Source organism: Gopherus evgoodei, chromosome 3, assembly GCF_007399415.2.
Source record: "Gopherus evgoodei ecotype Sinaloan lineage chromosome 3, rGopEvg1_v1.p, whole genome shotgun sequence".
NCBI lineage: Eukaryota > Metazoa > Chordata > Testudines > Testudinidae > Gopherus > Gopherus evgoodei.
In genome coordinates this window covers 186,274,345-186,293,225 of record NC_044324.1, presented here as the reverse complement: position 1 = coordinate 186,293,225, position 18,881 = coordinate 186,274,345, and the positions used below count along the sequence as shown (strand labels likewise).

Sequence of the window (18,881 nt, the reverse complement as noted above, 5' to 3'; positions counted from 1 at the left end):
TATTTTTTATTATCAGATTTCTCTAAAGAGCACACTCATCTGGGTTCCGGGCTGCTGCTCTCTAATTCCTTAGTGGCAGGTAACTCCATCTGGTTAGTAGCTGTCATGGTGTGCGACTCACCACTGCAGCGCCTCCTGCTAGTCGTCTCAGGGAATTAGCGTTTCCAGCCTCCAGAGCTCCCTCTGTAGGCCAGTGTCCCACTGCCGCTCCCAGGACCCGGTGTCCCTTGTCTTTGGGGTGCTGCCCCCTGGCAATGCTCCTTCAGTCTCAGGGTCTCCCCACCCGGGGAACCCGCAACCCTCTATACCCACCTTGCCTCAGTCGTGGGCTACTGCCGGTCACCATCTAGCCCCCGCTCACTGGGGCAGACTGCAGTGTAAAAGCCCCTACCTACCTGTAGGCTGCCCCTTGCAACCCCAGTACCTAATTGGCCTTCCACTAGGCCGCAGCCTGCGGGGTTTCCAGGCTGGAGCTCCCCAGCTCCTGTGCCCTTCCCCCAGCCCTGCCACACTCCAGGTACCTTCTGTCAGCTCCATGCAGCCAGGTCCCTCCCTCTCAAAGCTACAGAGAGTCTGTCTCTGGCTTCTGGCCCAGCCTTCTTATAAGGGCCAGCTGGGCCCTCATTAAGCCGGCCTCGGCCTGATTGGGGCATGGCCCCCAGCTGAGGCTGCTTTCCCCAATCATCCCCACTTTTCCTTCCCTGCCACGGCCCTCTCCCTGAGCTGTTTTCAGCCTTTTAAGGCAGGAGCCCAAGGCTACGACATGGCTACAACACCGCATACATCCTTCCTATAACAGGTGGGAAACCCTCCAAGACACAACCTTTCCTCCTCAGACAGATGTTCCTTTTTTTGTGCCATTCAGTGATTTACCCTTGCTACAGTCCAATAGCTCTTGTCAATTCATAAAAAGCAAATATATATATAAAATTATAGTATGAGCTCTAATAGTAAATGGCAGAGTTTGCACAGAAGTAGTGTGCAAAAGCAGATATTTGTTTATTTAACATACTGTTCTCCCATAAATCAAATAAGAATATATAAATAAAGAAGAAAAGGAAACCAGTCAAAGCTACCAGAGAAAAGATGAAAGAAAAATCTATGTATAAGTCCTTAATAGACACTTTTTTCTACTATGCATATACTGCCAGCCTCTTTGGGCCCAGTTCTGTCCTCAGATATGCATAGGCAACTCCTTTTGACTTCAGAAGTACTGTAGCATTATATACTTTTTTCAAAAATACTGTTGCTTCAGTAGGAGAGAGAAAACCATGAGTATGATCTCAAAGGTGTGAACCTAATGGAATGAAGCCATTAGAATTTCATGTCCATATTTAGATTTTTGACAGTTTAAGAGTGGGATTTTCAGAAGTTCCGAGCATTTGCCTAACTCTGCTTTTATTAATGTCAATGGGAGTAAAGTTAGACTAATGCTGAGTGTTTTGACAATTGTACCCTATGTTGACAACTCCTTTTGATGCCAAAACGTAGCAGGTCAGTAATCCGGGTAAAGTCATTTTATTGAAATTGAAAAACTATTCTGACTTGCATGCCAACTTTTAGCATTTTATTCCTTATATCAAGTGTTGTAGGTTTCACAAGCATTGTGCAGATTGGTATCCAATTAGCATTCTCAGTCCCATGATGCACTGCAGTAAATAAGCTAATAAAATGGACAGATCTGTCTTATTTTTAGGTATCTTTAAGGGCTCATATTTGTCAGTAGGTACAACTGCAAGAACATAGTGCATCTGGAATGTGTGAGACACAAAAAACGCAATCAGTAAATTTGTCTGGCATTTTATTTTTGTTTTACGCCACATGGCCATGCTATCCTTAGAACAAATATTTTACAGTGGTGTTATCTTTGTCAAATATATTTGTGGTTTTCTTTGCTAATTAGAACGCATAGTACTTGTCCTGAGTTTCTGCCAAATGTAATAAACGTTTTTTAGCTTCCATATATTATCAAAACTCCAAACATTTTACAGTAACTAGTTTGTGAATATGAAGCTGGAATCTCCAAAACAGTTTGTCTCAATGATAAACTTGTAGATATTATATATAATTCTAAGGCTGAGAATGTGATTGTTTTCATTTTACACAACTTGCTCTTAAAAGGAAGCTAAACGCTAAGTAAAGTAAGCTTTCCCAAAGGCTAACTTAAAAATTAATAATGGTAAAATCCAGGAAAAATAGTTAAAAGTACTTTATACTCCTTACAACTTGAATAATTAATGTGACAAGAATAAGTATAAGGTCAGTTATTTTAATGAGATTTTAACTTTCTTTACCTAAATCTCTAAGAAATGTGACCAAACAATTATAACGGGGGGTGGAGGGAGAGGGACCACTAGCGGCTTACAAATGCCTGCTTTGATTATTTGGTCTAATTAGGTTAAATTTAACAAATTCCATCTGGACAAATTGAAAACAATTTTCATCTGTTCATTATGTCATAAATTATCTAAACTGTGGGTGCGGATGCATTTAATGTGGTACATGGTCAATGCCATTCTTTTGACTAAAGATTTAAAACATGTTTTTAGAATGTGCAGACTTTTAGATACTTTACTCCCACTGACTTTCAGTTAGGCAAATCAACATGAAATTTGGTTGGATTACCCAATATTCTGGTTTAATAAAGTTAGCTCCTTGTCCTGGAAAAGATTGGTATTCTAGGCAAAAAGATGATTTTTCCCTGCATACACATAGAATTTGAAAAATCTGTCTCACCTGGCTACTTGCCTAATTAGGTATTCATGGGCCTCATCATCATTAATCATTGCACCTCACAAACATTACTAAACAGCCTAATGAGGAAAGGAAATATTTAGTCCCATTTTACACATAGAGAACTGAGGGACAAAGCATCAGAAAGGGGGGCACTATTGATGCCAGCTCTTGCAGTTTTATCACAAGTCTCACAATATTCAGATTTTTTAATAAAGATTCTTGTGAATTGCTGATTTCTGCCTTCAATCTTATGAAGTTTTTCCCTCATCCAAAATGGCCAGCATCCCTCATTATTGTCAACATGACTGAAGCCACATGTCGCCTTCCAACAAGGTGGCCACCATGTCTATCTCACCTTTGCAAATGAACGAAAGGCTGCTCCCAGCAAAAATGATTGCCATCTCCCACTGCTGCAAATAGGGCTGACACCAGCTGCCATGAGGGACAGTGGTGACATCTTAGTCACCATGTGAGGGTCAGAGGACAGGAGAATGCTAGTCAGGGTAGTGTTAGGGAATTGGACGGGGAACTGTGAGGAATCACGAGTGTGTAAAAAGCAAGAGGCAGAACAAGGGAAGAGTACAAGGAAATATGTGTTGGAACAGGAGGCAGACTGAGGAGGGTGCAATGGAAAGTGAGGGGGCAGGAGGCAGACTGAGTGGGCTCAGAGAAGTGGGGATAGGAGACAGACTCAGGGCAGTTGCAGGGAATTGGGGGGGGCAATGAGAAGACTTGAGGGGGCTGCAGGGGAATGTGGCATAAGAGGGAGAATGTGATGGATTGGAGACTCTGAAAGGATATGTGGGAGACCAGTTAATATTGGAGAAGGTGGAGGAGAGGATTCTGGGGCGAACATGGAGAGAAAATGTAAGAGTGCAGGTGCCTATCCTTTGTCTAGTTAGGAGGTAGGAGTGGAGAAGGGTAGAAAATAGCTCTCCACCCCCCAGGGGATAGGTGAGAGTAAGTGGAAACACTTCTGGTTGTTGAACAGAGAAGTCACATTCAGGGTCAATCAGAGGGGGGGCCAGGAGGGCCATTTGGCCTGGGCCTCAAGCTCAAAGGGGGCCTCAAATTTAGACATTGGTTAATTTTTTGGCATTTGATAAATTTCACTACTTGTTTTTATGTGCATCCCTATCAGACCAAAATGTGACACACTCTCTCAGTTTAGAGATGCAAATTTAAGCGAATAAGAGATGTGATTTGGTAAAAGACATTTTTTTGTTAACTGATATAGATTTTGTCATATTAAAGAGTTAAAATGTTCATAAAGATTAATAAAAAGATATCAGTTCTGATGGCACAAGATAAGATCATGTGTCGTCATTTTTTATTTTTATTATGGCTAGGACCTCAAAAGCTGGAAGTGGCCCAGGCCTCTCTGGGCCTCCGAGGGGGCCTGGTCACATTTTGTGTGTGTGAACTTTGAACATGAAGTTATCATAGGAGATTATTGTTTGGGAGTAGATAGACAGCTTCTTCCAAAAGGTGAAAAAAATCAGACAGGAGACTAGATAGAGCAACAAAAGTATCTGTATTAAAGTACAATACGCTAAGTTTTAAACATTAATTTCAACGTGCATAAGGCTTGTCTTCACTGCAGAGTTAACATGAGTTATAACTCGAGTCTTGCCTCTAACTTGAGTTCCATCAATATATATACATTCTGAACTCGTGTGGTGGTGCAGGGGGTACAGGTTACAGCTCATGTTAGCACAATTTATCAGCTGCTGATCCAATCACTGTACCTCTGGAGTGGTATTTTACAGTGTGGCTGCTCTCATTCGAGGTAGGCTAACTCAAGAGGAGTTAACTCAAGCATATAAAATTTGAGTTTACTGTACAGTGAAGACATCACCATAGGCTTTTAGATAGGACTAGTGGAACTAAAATGTTCTCTTATTTTAGTTATAAACAGAGTTTGAATTAATTCAAAAAAGGTACTTCTAAAATCTACTCACAAGCCAAGCTCCACCTAACAGTAGACAGTGCTGATGTTCAAAATATCATCATGCAAGCTCTGCTGGGTTTCACTGGAGTCCTCAGGCGTTGGTCACTCTCATTGAGGTTTGGATACACCCATAGGCAAGACTGGACTAAGGCATAGGCAGAAGAGCAGTGTGACTAGGGCCCCGGGTCATGTGATGTTAGGATCTAAGCTTTCATTTATAAAAAATGTTTGTTGTCCTTATGGTTGTAAAGAAAAACTTGAAAATGTGACCATCACATAAGCAATACCATGAGGGCTGCCTGAGCCTGCAGCCGGCCTTCAGTAGAGAGAAGAGAAGCCACCAGGTCCTGCATCCACATTCAGAGTAGACCAGGTAGCTAGCCCCAGTCTTGCCACTTTTGGGTGCAACTACCACCAAGATACTCTTTGCTGCTGTTGTGGCTGTGGGAACCCTCCTGTGGTAGTGTTTCAGAACTGACTAAGGAGAGCACCATGTTTGGACCTGCTAAAACTGAGGGCAGTTCCACATTCCTCTTTCCTTCTACTCTCAGCAGTGGTGGTGAAGGAAAGGCATAGTTGACCAGGAGTGAGGTAGGGCATCCATTCCCAGCTATGATATAGACTGGAATATCTGTGACTACTAAGTTGTTAAACGATTGGCTAATTAGCCAGTCTCCCATCTCAGAGATCCCTTACTATGTTCCAGGTGGGGGAGGCAAGGGGACGGTCTGCCCAGGAAAGTGTCTGAGTTGTTTCTACATTTAGACTTGAATTTGTTTCCCATCCTTGATGGATGATGTATGCAAATAGCATAATTTGTCCCAATTAGATTATGTCATTTATCTCTTCCAAGGAATTTATGCTGCGTAGATTTTTGGTCCTTGAACATCTTCCCTGAGTTTGCTTCTCTACCCAGAATACTTGCATCTATTGTCAAGACTCTGGGGCTTGGTGTAACTAGGGGACTTGTGATATTTCTAATGGTCCAACACAGCAGACAATGGGTCATCCATGGAAATATTCAATCCCTAGACTGATTCCAAAGGGGAAGAATAAATCTCTGGAGTTCTAGCCTTGTCTGTGCCTCAGTAACTGTAGATATAGATAGACAATGATGTTACTGTTCTCTGAGCTCCTGTTCCCCTATATCTTTTGTGTAAGGAATAAAACCAGTAAGAACACGTAAGTCTGAAGCATGCTTAGAGTCCACTGCATCTTTCAGTGAGACACGCAGTGATACTCAAATCAAGAAGACAGAGTTTGAATTAATTCAAAAAAGGTACTCCTAAAATCTACTCACAAGCCAAGCTCCACCTAACGGTAGACAATGCTGATGTTCAAAATACCATCACGCAGGCTCTGCTGGGTTTCACTGGAGTCCTCAGGCGTTGGTCACTCTCATTGAGGTTTGGATACACCCATAGGCAAGATTGGACTAAGGCATAGGCAGAAGAGCAGTGTGACTAGGGCAGTTTTGGAAGGCCTCATAGGTCAGGGTGGAGTAAAAGTGTACTATTTTTGAGCTCTCAGTATTCAAACTGTAATCATTCTTTCTGTCTTTATTGCCACACCACCTTGAGCTTTAATCCTGAGCTTTAAATCTGTATGATCTTATAAACAAAGCAGGAAGTGACTTGAAAATGACTTGAATGGGAGCTATCCAAGGAACACCTGAATGCTTCAGGAAGTGCTACTGGTGATTCAGCAGGTGCTATTCTTCCTTCCAAGTTGATACTGATGCAGTGATGGTAGGGGATAGTGTGCTGCTGGAGCTGATGTGTTTCATTTCAGTTGTAAATCCAGGGTCCTAACCAGTTCTAATCATGTTGACTAGCTCTGGTAATTCCATTCTGCCATCCTTATTTCCCTCTGCAATTTCAAATGAATAAAGGATTCTTCACTTCCTGACTGGCTAGATATGAGTAGATCACAAGTGAGAGGAAAATACCTACCAGCATTGCTGTGGGAGATGTTAATATATCCATGACTTCATGGAGCCTCCCCAAGATATTTTATAGAATTTGTGTTTTTCATTTAGAAATCAGATGTCCTTGGGTGAAGTAGTATCTGTTTTCCCCATATATAGTAAATACATTAAAAGATTCTGAGGTATTCAGATATTACAATGATGGGAACCATGTTTATATCTTATGGGAGAGGGGCAGTTCCTTCTCATCCCAGTCAAGTACTGAGGGTCACCTCATTTGCACCTTGTTTGTACTTCCTCCTTCATTCTTGAGGCTCCTTGTTGCATCTGCCACCGTCCGGGTTAAGGAGGACTCAACAAAACTCCCTTTGCTGCTTGCAAACATCACTGCTTAGTCAGCCATGGGTGGTTCCTGTTCCCTCTTGCAGCAGCTGATCACTCGGACTATGCAGAATGTTTTTGTTTGTTTGGTATTTTAATAACAGAGACAGACATTTACTTTGGTAATTAATGTGTTTATGAGTTTAGTTAAAAGTTTTGAGTTTGGCCAAAAAAAAGAATTAAGCAGAAAAATAAATATTTCCATGAAAGACTGGAAAAATTTCTTCATGCCAAGGTATAAAAACAAGAATATTTTCACTATATTGAGATAAGAGGTATTTCTTTTTGTGGAGAATGATTTTGGAGAGAATATGGAGCATTGTTGGTATCCTAAGGCAAAGCAAATATGCAAAGATATTACCAACTGGGCCTGCAGTTCCTGTTTTAAGGTTTCCAATACATTATTTGAAACATGAAGAATAGATCCAAATTATCCAGTCTCCCACCATACACAGGGAAGCCGGAAATCATCCAAATACAGAAAAAGTGTCTGGTATGTGTAGAAAAAGAAGAGAGATACCGGAATGGCATTATCCTCCTGCAACATGCAGTGTAAGCCCGGTAGATGTTTGGCCTTGCATTTCTGAGGTGTCAGAATAATTCCCCTCAAAATCTATGGGCAATTACTCCATAAGCTTATGATGTCCCTACAGCCTTGCAAAGTTATAATGAAAGCTTACTGACTAGGTGTAAAATCTGCTCACCCTGTTGTACCATGAACCATACTATATATCCCTGACAAAAATTATTACTTACTTGAGCAAGGGGGCAAGTGGAATTTTGCATGTCTAAAATACCGTTGAGGACAGCTCTGAAGCAATCTGGAGACACCGACTCTCTAAATATGAGGTCTTTTTCAGTTTTGGAACCAAAACGCTTGAACTTGAAACTTTTTCTCATTTATATGATTGGTTTATACTGTACAGTTGAGAGAGTTTAATACTATATTATGACAGTTTATAAAAATGTTTCTTTTATTTTTTGAATTATTAGTCTTAAAACATAAATACATATAACAAGGCATCTGTAACAGTAATTTTATAAATCAGATCACTTCAAAGCAAAGAAGGAAAATAACATTTTCACTTTAGCATCTGCATTTATGTGATGGCCATTTTTTCAAACCTCAGGGTTTTTAATTACATAGAATCCTTTAGTTGTCAAGAATACACGTATAATATCAATTTATATTTTTATTTATTTATTTATTGACATTCTATTTCAGGAATAGAGTTATTTGGCTTTTGGGAGGAAATAAGTAAGGTTATCTCAGCTTCTGAGCTGATGACAGGTATCTACTACTTCTCTGCGATACCAGGATTCACACAGTATCTTCAAAGTATCACCAAACTTGTAATCTCTGTGCTCTCAGTGGCTGCTGATCCTGACTTCTCAAACAGTAGTTCACCTGTTGCAGAGCAAATGATGAATTCTTCTTCAATGGTAGTGCACTTGCTTCAATCTGACTTTCACGAAGTGCGTCTGCCAATGTTGGAAGCAGTGCTGCTGTGGTGGAAGCAGGTAAATTCTAAGCAGGCTACAGAGGAAAAGATGGGTCCATTGTCCTTACTTTCTGATTTGGAGGTGATTCTTCTTAGGATGGCTATGAAAGAAAAGCATCCAGAATGTTTTTGTAAGGTAGGAGCCATTCATTTTTCTCAAGATTTGAAATGTTTTCAGTAAATGTGTCTAATTCTTTTCAAAAAGTGCTCCTGCTGTATTTTTGAGCATGACTCTTTTGTATTATATTCAGTATAACATGGGTCTCTTTCTGTTAATATTACTGAGGAATTTTACTTTGATTTGGTAATAGAGAGTTGGAAGTCCATTTTCTTGCTTAAAAGTAAAACTTCCGCTGTCTAATATTTATATCCTTATCACTTTTCTAGTCCTGCTGGGAAACGTGCATTTTTTCACCGTGGTTTGGTGCCTGTACATTAAGTCAACAATTTGTTAGAAGTGAATCTTTTACATAAACTACAATATTGTTTTGAAGCCCATCACCCAGTTACTAGATATAGATTGATACATCTAAAATATAATTGTGATAAATTCGTTGCTGATAAAACAGAAAAAAATATACAGCTGGCGTCACTGTTTTTTTACTTACCAGTATTTTGTTTGTGGATTCTACATGCAGGTCCTAGAAATTCTTCATTGTATGGATCTCAGAAACGTGCTTCCAAGGACACAAGATTCTATAAAAATGAATCCAAAAGAGTTCTTAAACTGGGCTATGAATATCATAAGTGCCTCTGACAGGTATAGTCTCCATCTTTGCATTTTACCAATCTATTAAAATATACATTGTTTGCAGTTTTAAATAAGTCTCTTCAGAATTGAAGAAATATTTAATGTGGAAGGAAATAATTCAGTACTTCAGTAAACCCCAAACCTACAAATAAAATTAAAAAAAGATTTTCTTTCTGTTTACAAAATTGGTGTTTCACAGAAGTGAGTGGTTATTACAGAGAGATAGGGAGCATGTGTGCTGTATTTTTGAATAAGTGTATCTGGCTCTGAATTATCTAAAGCGGTCCCAGACCAGGAAGCGAACATTCAATAAATGAGTGAATAATAATCAATTGGGAATTAACAAGATGCTGCAGCTGTCAGGTAGTGAGGCCACTGTATATCATATGACACTTCCCAAATAGTAATCAGTGAACACCATGTCACGTACAATTACTTCTCCTAAATGCACTCTGATTCACACTGGGTCTCTCACTCATTTGTGTAGATTAAAAAGGTTCTATTCTACGGTTTCACATCTGTGGATCTGCCTAGAGACTATCAAATTCTGTAGTTTACAACAGTATTGTTTGTAAGAAACTATACTGGTGATTTAAGATTTTTACTGGAATTGCAAGAATTGACAGGATTGCTCATGACTGTATTACCTAAAATAGGCCTTCAAGAAATTTTAAAAGAGAGAAGGATTAACCCAAAGGCATTCAGTTTTATTGCTGTGTTTTCACATTGGTCACCTGGTTTTATGTATCTATCTGTATAGTTATAATGGTAAATTCTGGCCATCAGGCAGATACTACTTTCAGATGTTTTCTGAATGAACTGGAATCTCTTATACACCTCTACCCTGATATAACGCAACCCGATATAACAGGAATTTGGACATAACGCAGTAAGGCGGTGCTCTGGGGGGGCTGCGCTGCGCACTCTGGCAGATCAAAGCAAGTTTGATATAACACGGTTTCACCTATAGTGCTGTAAGATTTTTTGGCTCCCGAGGACTGTGTTATATCGGGGTAGAGGTCTACTTAAATACACACCTTCAGTTGAGTAGGTACAAGGCATACGAGTAGGTACAAACTGTGATGCTCTCTTCCTTTCGTTAGCTTCTGAGAACGTGTAAGATGCTTTCATGATGCACTGTATGGTCTAGATATGGGGGATTCAGCTGAGCTGCATTGTCTTTGGCACATTACCCAATTTGGGTGGGGCAAATGTGTCTCAAAGTCAAGAGCCTTTAGGACTCTTAGAGGCAGTGTTTCAGAAAGGACTTGAGAGAGGAATAGGCATGTTAACCGGTAACTCAGATACCACTGTGTAATAATTACTTGAATAGTCTAGCTTTTTAATGGCGAACACTGTAATTATTTGTTTCTCTCTGTCATTTCATAATATCTTCTTAGAATTGTAATTTTTTTCACATCTGTTTATATATTTTCATTATACTGATCCTGTTAGCTTGCTACAGGATATGCAGATTGCTTAAAAGTTGTCAAAGTTTAAATAGAGAAATTGAAGCAGAAAGCTCTTAAATTAAATACATGTCCTGAAACCAAGGTTGCATGGCTACCACTGTTGAATGAAACTGTTGAAGAACCTGACTAGGTTCTTCTTCGAGTGCAGGTCCATATGTGTATTCCATGGGTGCCATGCACCAGAGTCCGGATATTCTAACAAGCAGTATCCATTAGCCTGCACATGCGCAGTAGATCTCCTTGTCACGACAGTTGACTCTTGGAAATTATCCATCAAGAATACTCCATTGAGTTCCTCTCCTTCTGCTCTCACAAAACCCTTTCCTGGTCCCCCTTCAGGAACCACTCTCTCTAGGTGACTCTTTACCAAGAGATGAACTTCCTCCTACAATGAGGGGCAATAGAACATATCTCACCTCAATATAAGGGAGAGAGTTCTATTCCCCGTATTTCCTAATGTCCCAAAAAGACAGAGGATGGAGACCCATTCTGGACCTTCATCAACTAAACGTGTTTATTTGAAAGCTGAAATTCAGGATGGTTATGTCAGCATCGATAATCCCCCTCCTCACAGGAGAGGATGTGGTTTGCGGCACTCAACATGAAGGATCCATGCTTTCATGCAGTCATTTATCCCTCCCACAGAAGGTTCCTGCAGTTTATGGTGGGCCAAGAACATGTCTTATTCAGAGTCCTTCCATTTGGCTAGCAACAGCAGCCAGTGTATTTACAAAGGTTTTCTCTTTGGTGGGAGCCCATTATGAGACATCAGAGTTACAGTTTTCCCATGTCTGAACGATTGGCTCTTGGTAGGTCTACAAAGTTTCTACTCTTCTAGCAGCTCTGGGCATCTGCGTAAACAAAGAAAAGTCCGTTTTATCACCCGCACAGATGATAAACTTCATTGGAGTAACACTGGTCTCTGTTTGTTTCTGTAAGAGTTTTCCTTCCCACAGAATGGTTTCAGTTAATGAGCAGCTTGATAGCACAGATTAGACCAAGGACTACAGTCAGATTGTGGCCCTCGCTTTTTGCCATATGGCCTCATGCACTTATGTGATGCTATTCATCAGGCTTCATCTACGATGTCTACATGCCTGATTTCAGTTGATCTACGCATTAGACAAAGATCACATCAACTCTAGTATGACTGTTCATGCCAGAGTCATCACCTCCTTCATGTGATGGCCAAACCTGGGGAGCGTGAGAATGGGCATTCCCTTCAACACTGCCACTGCCACCATCGTAACAGATGTTTCCCTTCTGGGTTGAGGTGCTCACCTGAACAATCACACTGCGCAAGGTATAGGTACCCATGGGAGGCCAGACTGCACATCAGCATAGTAGAACTGAGGGCAGTCTGCCTGGCTTGCAGAGCCTTTCCCCCACATATACGTTCACTCCATATCCAAGTGTTGTCAGACAACATCACCACAATCTTTCGCATAAACTAATGAGCAAAATCTCTTCCCCTTTGCCTGGAAGCAGTTCGGCTTTGGAACTGGTGAATCAAAAACGGCATCACTATCGTAGCCACATTCCTCCCAGGTGCTCAGTACTCTTAAGCAGATAACGTGAGCAGGCACTTTTCTGCAGACCACAAGTGAGAGATTCATGACTCTGTCGTGAATGAAATATTCAGTGGGCTACATCTCAATGAGATTTCTTTGCATCCCAAATGAACAGAAAGCTTCCCTCGTACTGCTCCTGAGGAGCTGTGGGTCACAACTCCCAGGGTGACGCTTTGTCATGGACAAACAATCTCAACTATGCCTTTCCTCCCTTTCTCCTATTACCAAAGGTCCTGAGAAAGATCTGGTATGACAGGGCCAGAGTCATTTGCCTTGCTCCCAATTGGCCCAAGCAGCTTTGGTGCCCAGAACTCTTGAAAATATCAGATTCTCCTCCCCCCAAGTAGAATCTGCTGCTTTCTGGACCTCCTAACTCAGAAGTGGGGGCAGAATCAGACATCCCAGTCTGGACTCCCGCCATCTCATAGCCTGTTGTCATCAGAAATAGAACGCTCCTGTTCGGCACCTAATCAGGCTATCGTTACACAAAGTAGGAAATATTCAACTGGGACCTGCTACCTAGCTAAATGGAGACATTTTTCTACCTGGATGCAACATAATCAACCTTCTCCAGGCACTGCACGTACTCCAGTTGTTTTAGGTTATCTCCTGTTTCTAAAAACTCAGGCCTTTCCATTAGTGAGCTGCAAGTCATTCTTGCAGCAATTAGCACCAGAAGACTTTCTGTTTTCACCACCCAGCTACAGTAAGATTCATGAGGGGCCTAATCAGGACCATTCCACCAGTGGTCAAACCTATATTTCAATGGGACTTCAATCTTGTCCTGTCAGCACTCACTAGACCACTGTTTGAACCCTTGGTGACTTGCTTCATGTCTCACCTGGCCATGAAAGTTTCATTTTTAGTTGCTAGAGAGACAAGGTGGGTGAGGTAATATCTTTTATTAGACTAACTTCTGTTGGTGAGAGGGACAAGCTTTTGAGCCACACAGAGCTCTTTTTCAGGTCTGGGAAAGCTACTCTCAGCATCACAGCAAAATGTAATGTGGAACAGATTGTTTAGCAGAAGCACTTAGCACATATTATAAGGGAACATTCAAGGTAGAGTGACCCATTAACACCCTACAGCCCTTGGACAAAAAGAGTGAGTTAGTGGGTTAAAGATTGTTGTAATAAGCCAAAAATCCAATGTCTCTGTTCAATTCATGATGTTTAGTGTCTAGCAGAGTAATGAATGTAAGAGGGTATGTAAGAGGGAATGTAAGAGGGAAGAGGGTAGGTTTAGAAGAGAAAATAAGGAAAGAGCAAGTAAAAAATCACTTAGAAAAGTTAGATGCCTGCAAGTCACCAGGGCCTGATGAAATGCATCCTAGAATACTCAAGGAGTTAATAGAGGAGGTATCTGAGCCTCTAGCTATTATCTTTGGGAAATCATGGGAGACGGGGGAGATTCCAGAAGACTGGAAGGGGGCAAATATAGTGCCCATCTATAAAAAGGGAAATAAAAACAACCCAGGAAACTACAGACCAGTTAGTTTAACTTCTGTGCCAGGGAAGATAATGGAGCAGGTAATCAAAGAAATCATCTGCAAACACTTGGAAGGTGGTAAGGTGATAGGGAATAGCCAGCATGGATTTGTAAAGAACAAATCATGTCAAACTAATCTGATAGCGTTCTTTGATAGGATAACGAGCCTTGTGGATAAGGGAGAAGCGGTGGATGTGATATACCTAGACTTTAGTAAGGCATTTGATACAGTTTCGCATGATATTCTTATAGATAAGCTAGGAAAGTACAATTTAGATGGGGCTACTATAAGGTGGGTGCATAACTGGCTGGATAACCGTACTCAGAGAGTAGTTGTTAATGGCTCCCAATCCTGCTGGAAAGGTATAACAAGTGGGGTTCCGCAGGGGTCTGTTCTGGGACCGGTTCTGTTCAATATCTTCATCAACGATTTAGATGTTGGCATAGAAAGTACGCTTATTAAGTTTGCGGACGATACCAAACTGGGAGGGATTGCAACTGCTCTGGAGGACAGGGTCAAAATTCAAAATGATCTGGACAAATTGGAGAAATGGTCTGAGGTAAACAGGATGAAGTTCAATAAAGATAAATGCAAAGTGCTCCACTTAGGAAGGAACAATCAGTTTCATACATACAGAATGGGAAGAGACTGTCTAGGAAGGAGTATGGCAGAAAGAGATCTAGGGGTCATAGTGGACCACAAGCTTAATATGAGTGAACAGTGTGATACTGTTGCAAAAAAAGCAAACATGATTCTGGGATGCATTAACAGGTGTGTTGTAAACAAGACACGAGAAGTCATTCTTCCGCTTTACTCTGCGCTGGTTAGGCCTCAACTGGAGTATTGTGTCCAGTTCTGGGCACCGCATTTCAAGAAAGATGTGGAGAAATTGGAGAGGGTCCAGAGAAGAGCAACAAGAATGATTAAAGGTCTTGAGAACATGACCTATGAAGGAAGGCTGAAGGAATTGGATTTGTTTAGTTTGGAAAAGAGAAGACTGAGAGGGGACCTGACAGCAGTTTTCAGGTATCTAAAAGGGTGTCATCAGGAGGAGGGAGAAAACTTGTTCACCTTGGCCTCCAATGGTAGAACAAGAAGCAATGGACTTAAACTGCAGCAAGGGAGATTTAGGTTGGACATTAGGAAAAAGTTCCTAACTGTCAGGGTAGTTAAACACTGGAATAGATTGCCTAGGGAAGTTGTGGAATCTCCATCGCTGGAGATATTTAAGAGTAGGTTAGATAAATGTCTATCAGGGATGGTCTAGACAGTATTTGGTCCTGCCATGAGGGCAGGGGACTGGACTCGATGACCTCTCGAGGTCCCTTCCAGTCCTAGAGTCTATGAGTCTATGAGTCTCCCAAGTTTGTCTTTTGAAAGAGTTGTGCAAGTTTTCTTTGAGGATGAGTACTAATAGGTCAGATGCTGTGAGTACCTTTCCCAGACCTGAAGAAGAGCGCTGTGTGGCTCAGAAGCTTTTCTCTCTCACCAACATCAGTTGATCCAATAAAAGATATTACCTCACCCATCTTGTCTCTCTATTATCTTGGGACTGACGTCCACAACACACTGCATAATACAACAATTTTTAGTTGCTATCACTTCAGCAAGGAGGGATGAGTGAATTGGGAGCTCTCATGGCAGACTCTTTATAGATGTTTTTTCACAGGGAAAAGGTATCCCTTCATCTCCATCCTAGGTTCCTCTCCAAGGTTATTTCTGAATTCCATGTCAACTAGAATATCCAATTATCTATCCCTTATCGAAAACTCCACACTTTTGCTAAAGAGAAGAAACTTCTTTTCCTCAATCTCCGACGTGCCCTGGCATTCTATCTGCAAAGGACTAAACCTATAAGAAAATCACCAAGACTTTTTCTTGCCATAGAAGAAAGATCATGAGGTCAAGCAATATCCACAGCAGAGGCCTGAACTGGCGTATAATGTCTTGCGAACATGTGGATGGTGCTCCAGGATTCAGCAGTGGGAACTGCAGTACTGCAAACATCTTTGCTGCCAACTTCCCCCCACCTCTTACTCCAGTCTGAGCACTGCTTGTCAGTCACCCACATGTGGAATACACATAGGGACCAGCACTTGAAGAAGAAATGGAGGTTACTTACTTGTAACTGGAAGTTCTTTGAGATGTGTGGTCCCTATCAGTATTCCCCTATCTGCCCTCCATCCCTTCTCCTTTGGATCCTATTGGATTCTTGGTCAGAAGAGGAATCGGAGAGGCATCGGCCCACACTGCCTCTTGTGCCCTTGGTTGGGACAAGGAGATCTACTGTGCATGTGCAGGCCAATGGACACTTCTTATTAGAACTTCCGGACTTGGGTGCATGGCGGACATGTGAAGCCACATGTGGAATACAGATGGGGACTACATATCTCACAGAACTCCCAGTTACAGGTAAGTAACCTCCATTTATGCCTACACTAACTTTTTTCCCCTTAAATTTCCATCATTCTACTCTCACTGTGGCAACTCTACCAATGCAATCAATAGTGAAAGCAATTGTCAAGACTCACTGCCAGCATTTCAACTATGGTGCCATCTAACCATATTAGAGGACTTAGTGGGTAAAATTCACGCAGTTGAACTACATCAGCACTTCCACCAGCGCTAGAAATGGTGGAAGAGCAATGATAGGACTCTTGAAGAAAACTGTTGACGTAGACAAAACTTTAAAGGTCTGTGCTTCATTTATCACTAGAAAGAGCATGAAAGAATACTACTGTCTTTGTATGTTGACTTGGGATCTGCATATGTGTGTGTTATGTATACTCTAAAGGAAGTGGCTAAATAGGAAGAAAATTGATTCTAGGGAAGTTAAAAGAACAGTTTATGTCCATTTGCATATAAACTTTAAATGCAGCAAAAACTGAGAATTGTAAAGACCATTGTGTGCTCAGTTTGTAATCTAACCTTTAAAAACCCTATTTGAACATGACGAATACCTGACGTGTCATGATACAGGGAGGTTTATATTCATGAAACACAAATCCTCATGACTAAACCAAAAAAAACAAATGTTATTTCTCATCTGGATGTGTGTTCAGGTGCTGAACATTCATAACAGATTAGATTGTGTTGGGTTTCAATCTGGCTGCAGCTAACGGTGTATAATGTGTTAGGCAAGTGAGAAGGTATTTTAATATTTGCTGCCAGTGGTGATTACCAAGTGTTTTTAGATGTGAGGCGATGGTAAAATGTACTGTATTTTTATGATGTGTTCTTTAACTTATTTTTACAGCATTAAAATTCAAAGTATTGCTCTCAAATTAGCCTCAAAGTTGGTCACCCATCTTGTACAGAATTGCCAAGAGGTAAAGAGATTTGTTTCTCAATCCCAAGCATATTGCTTTTTAATGTTTTGTTATTTTGTTTTATTGTGATAGAAGGCTTGAATGGTTTTTCTTGGAGAGAAATCCCTTTAACACCCTTTTGGTTTAATTGTACCTGTAGTGTTAGTTGTTCTTTGTTATGTTAGTGTGTCTCTCCCTCTGTACACACTGCCACATTATGAACTGGAAGCCATATCAGCATCATTTTAATATTTCAGTCTCTCAGTAAGTTGAATTTGAGTATATAAAACACATCTTTTAAGTGCTAATGGATTCAATGTGCATCTGACTTCTGATTTCACCTTTTAAGGTCAATTTATTGTCCTCATTGATAGTCACTCTGCCTTGGAGAGAAAAAAATAATTAACATGCATATCCATAATATGAATCCAGTAATAATCCACGTAGCTCAAGTGTATTGTATTTCTGGGAAATGAATATTGAGACTCAGACGTAGGGAAAAAAGGAAATGCAAAGCTTTGACTGCTGCCCTTTCCATCCCCAGCATATGCAGTATCACCTGCTGTATACTAAAACCTTGAGTCACATTGTAGGAACAGCAGGTGAAGCTATGTACAGAGATACAGATTTAATTGCCTTTTAAGATTAGTGTTTAAAATACTAGAGAGGGGTAATAAGTCCTCATAATGTTATCTGCCCTTATAAATATTATAAATTTGTAAACTGTAGACTATACAAATACACATTATTAACCCTGAAGATTTACTTCCATTTTGAATTGGTAATTTGCAAATCCATTAATACTGTATATAAAGAACAATGTTACTGGAGATATTAATGTCTGTCAGATGTCCATGCGTGTAAATACATGTACAGATAAATAGATAGATATAGATTTTGGGTTATTTTTAAAACTTATTGAACGTATTTCATTGTAAAAATGTTCCATGTGCAGTAATTGCTTTTCTAAATGGAAAACTTTTCAAAAATTCACCAGAATACCCAGCAGAAGTAGTCTATACTGTGTGATAATGGCCTGCAGTATCTCATTTAAAAAAAAAAAAGTAGAATTGAAACAATTGCTACTCTTTTTTTTGCATCCTCTTATCTTAAAAAATGGCAGAATGTACATTTTTCAGATTTTGAAATATAAAATAACTGTGTAAACCTCACTTCACAGGAGATACATTGTTTGCCAAGTTTAAATATGGAATATATTGTTACAATAAAATGTATGATGAACCTTGAAAAAATAAGTTTATAGTGGAACTGTTGGCACAACCTAACCTATAGCAATGCTGACAAGAATTGCTATGATAATCAGTGTAAATCATGGAGTCTTAAAACTGTTACCTATATATGGAGTATTTTATATTCATTACTAAAGCATGATGAGTGATTTGCACCTATTTAAGTAGTTCTTTTTATTTGATTTGCATTCTATGGCTCATTGTTGGCAGGGAGGACTTTGGCTGCTGCTTTAGAAAAAAGTTAATGTAACGGTTCGTAGTTTAGTGTGATCCAGAATCTGCTCTAAATTGTACTGTAGAATACTCACATGCATTTCTGTGCTTTCAGGTTATGGAATCTGAAATGAGACAGTGGATTCAGTTAGTAACTTCTTGTTGTGGAGATGAGGAACAAACAGCTATACGATTGGCAGCTGCAGAAGTCCTCATAAATATTACACCACTTTTCCTGACCAATCAGAAACTTATCCTTGGTGAGTAAATTTCTAGGATTAAGCACCAATATTCTCATGGAACACTTTAAAGACTGGAATAAATGAAACT

General features: G+C 40.4%; 1 protein-coding gene across 1 annotated transcript in view; it reads left to right on the top strand.

The window, feature by feature from the left end:
- The window catches only part of THADA (THADA armadillo repeat containing), a 334,882-nt gene that overhangs the window by 263,335 nt on the left and 52,666 nt on the right, over positions 1 to 18,881 (top strand). Inside the window, 4 exon segments of the mRNA XM_030557656.1 lie at positions 8,221 to 8,633; positions 9,136 to 9,257; positions 17,037 to 17,109; positions 18,667 to 18,811. Coding sequence (XP_030413516.1) covers positions 8,221 to 8,633; positions 9,136 to 9,257; positions 17,037 to 17,109; positions 18,667 to 18,811 — 753 coding nt within the window.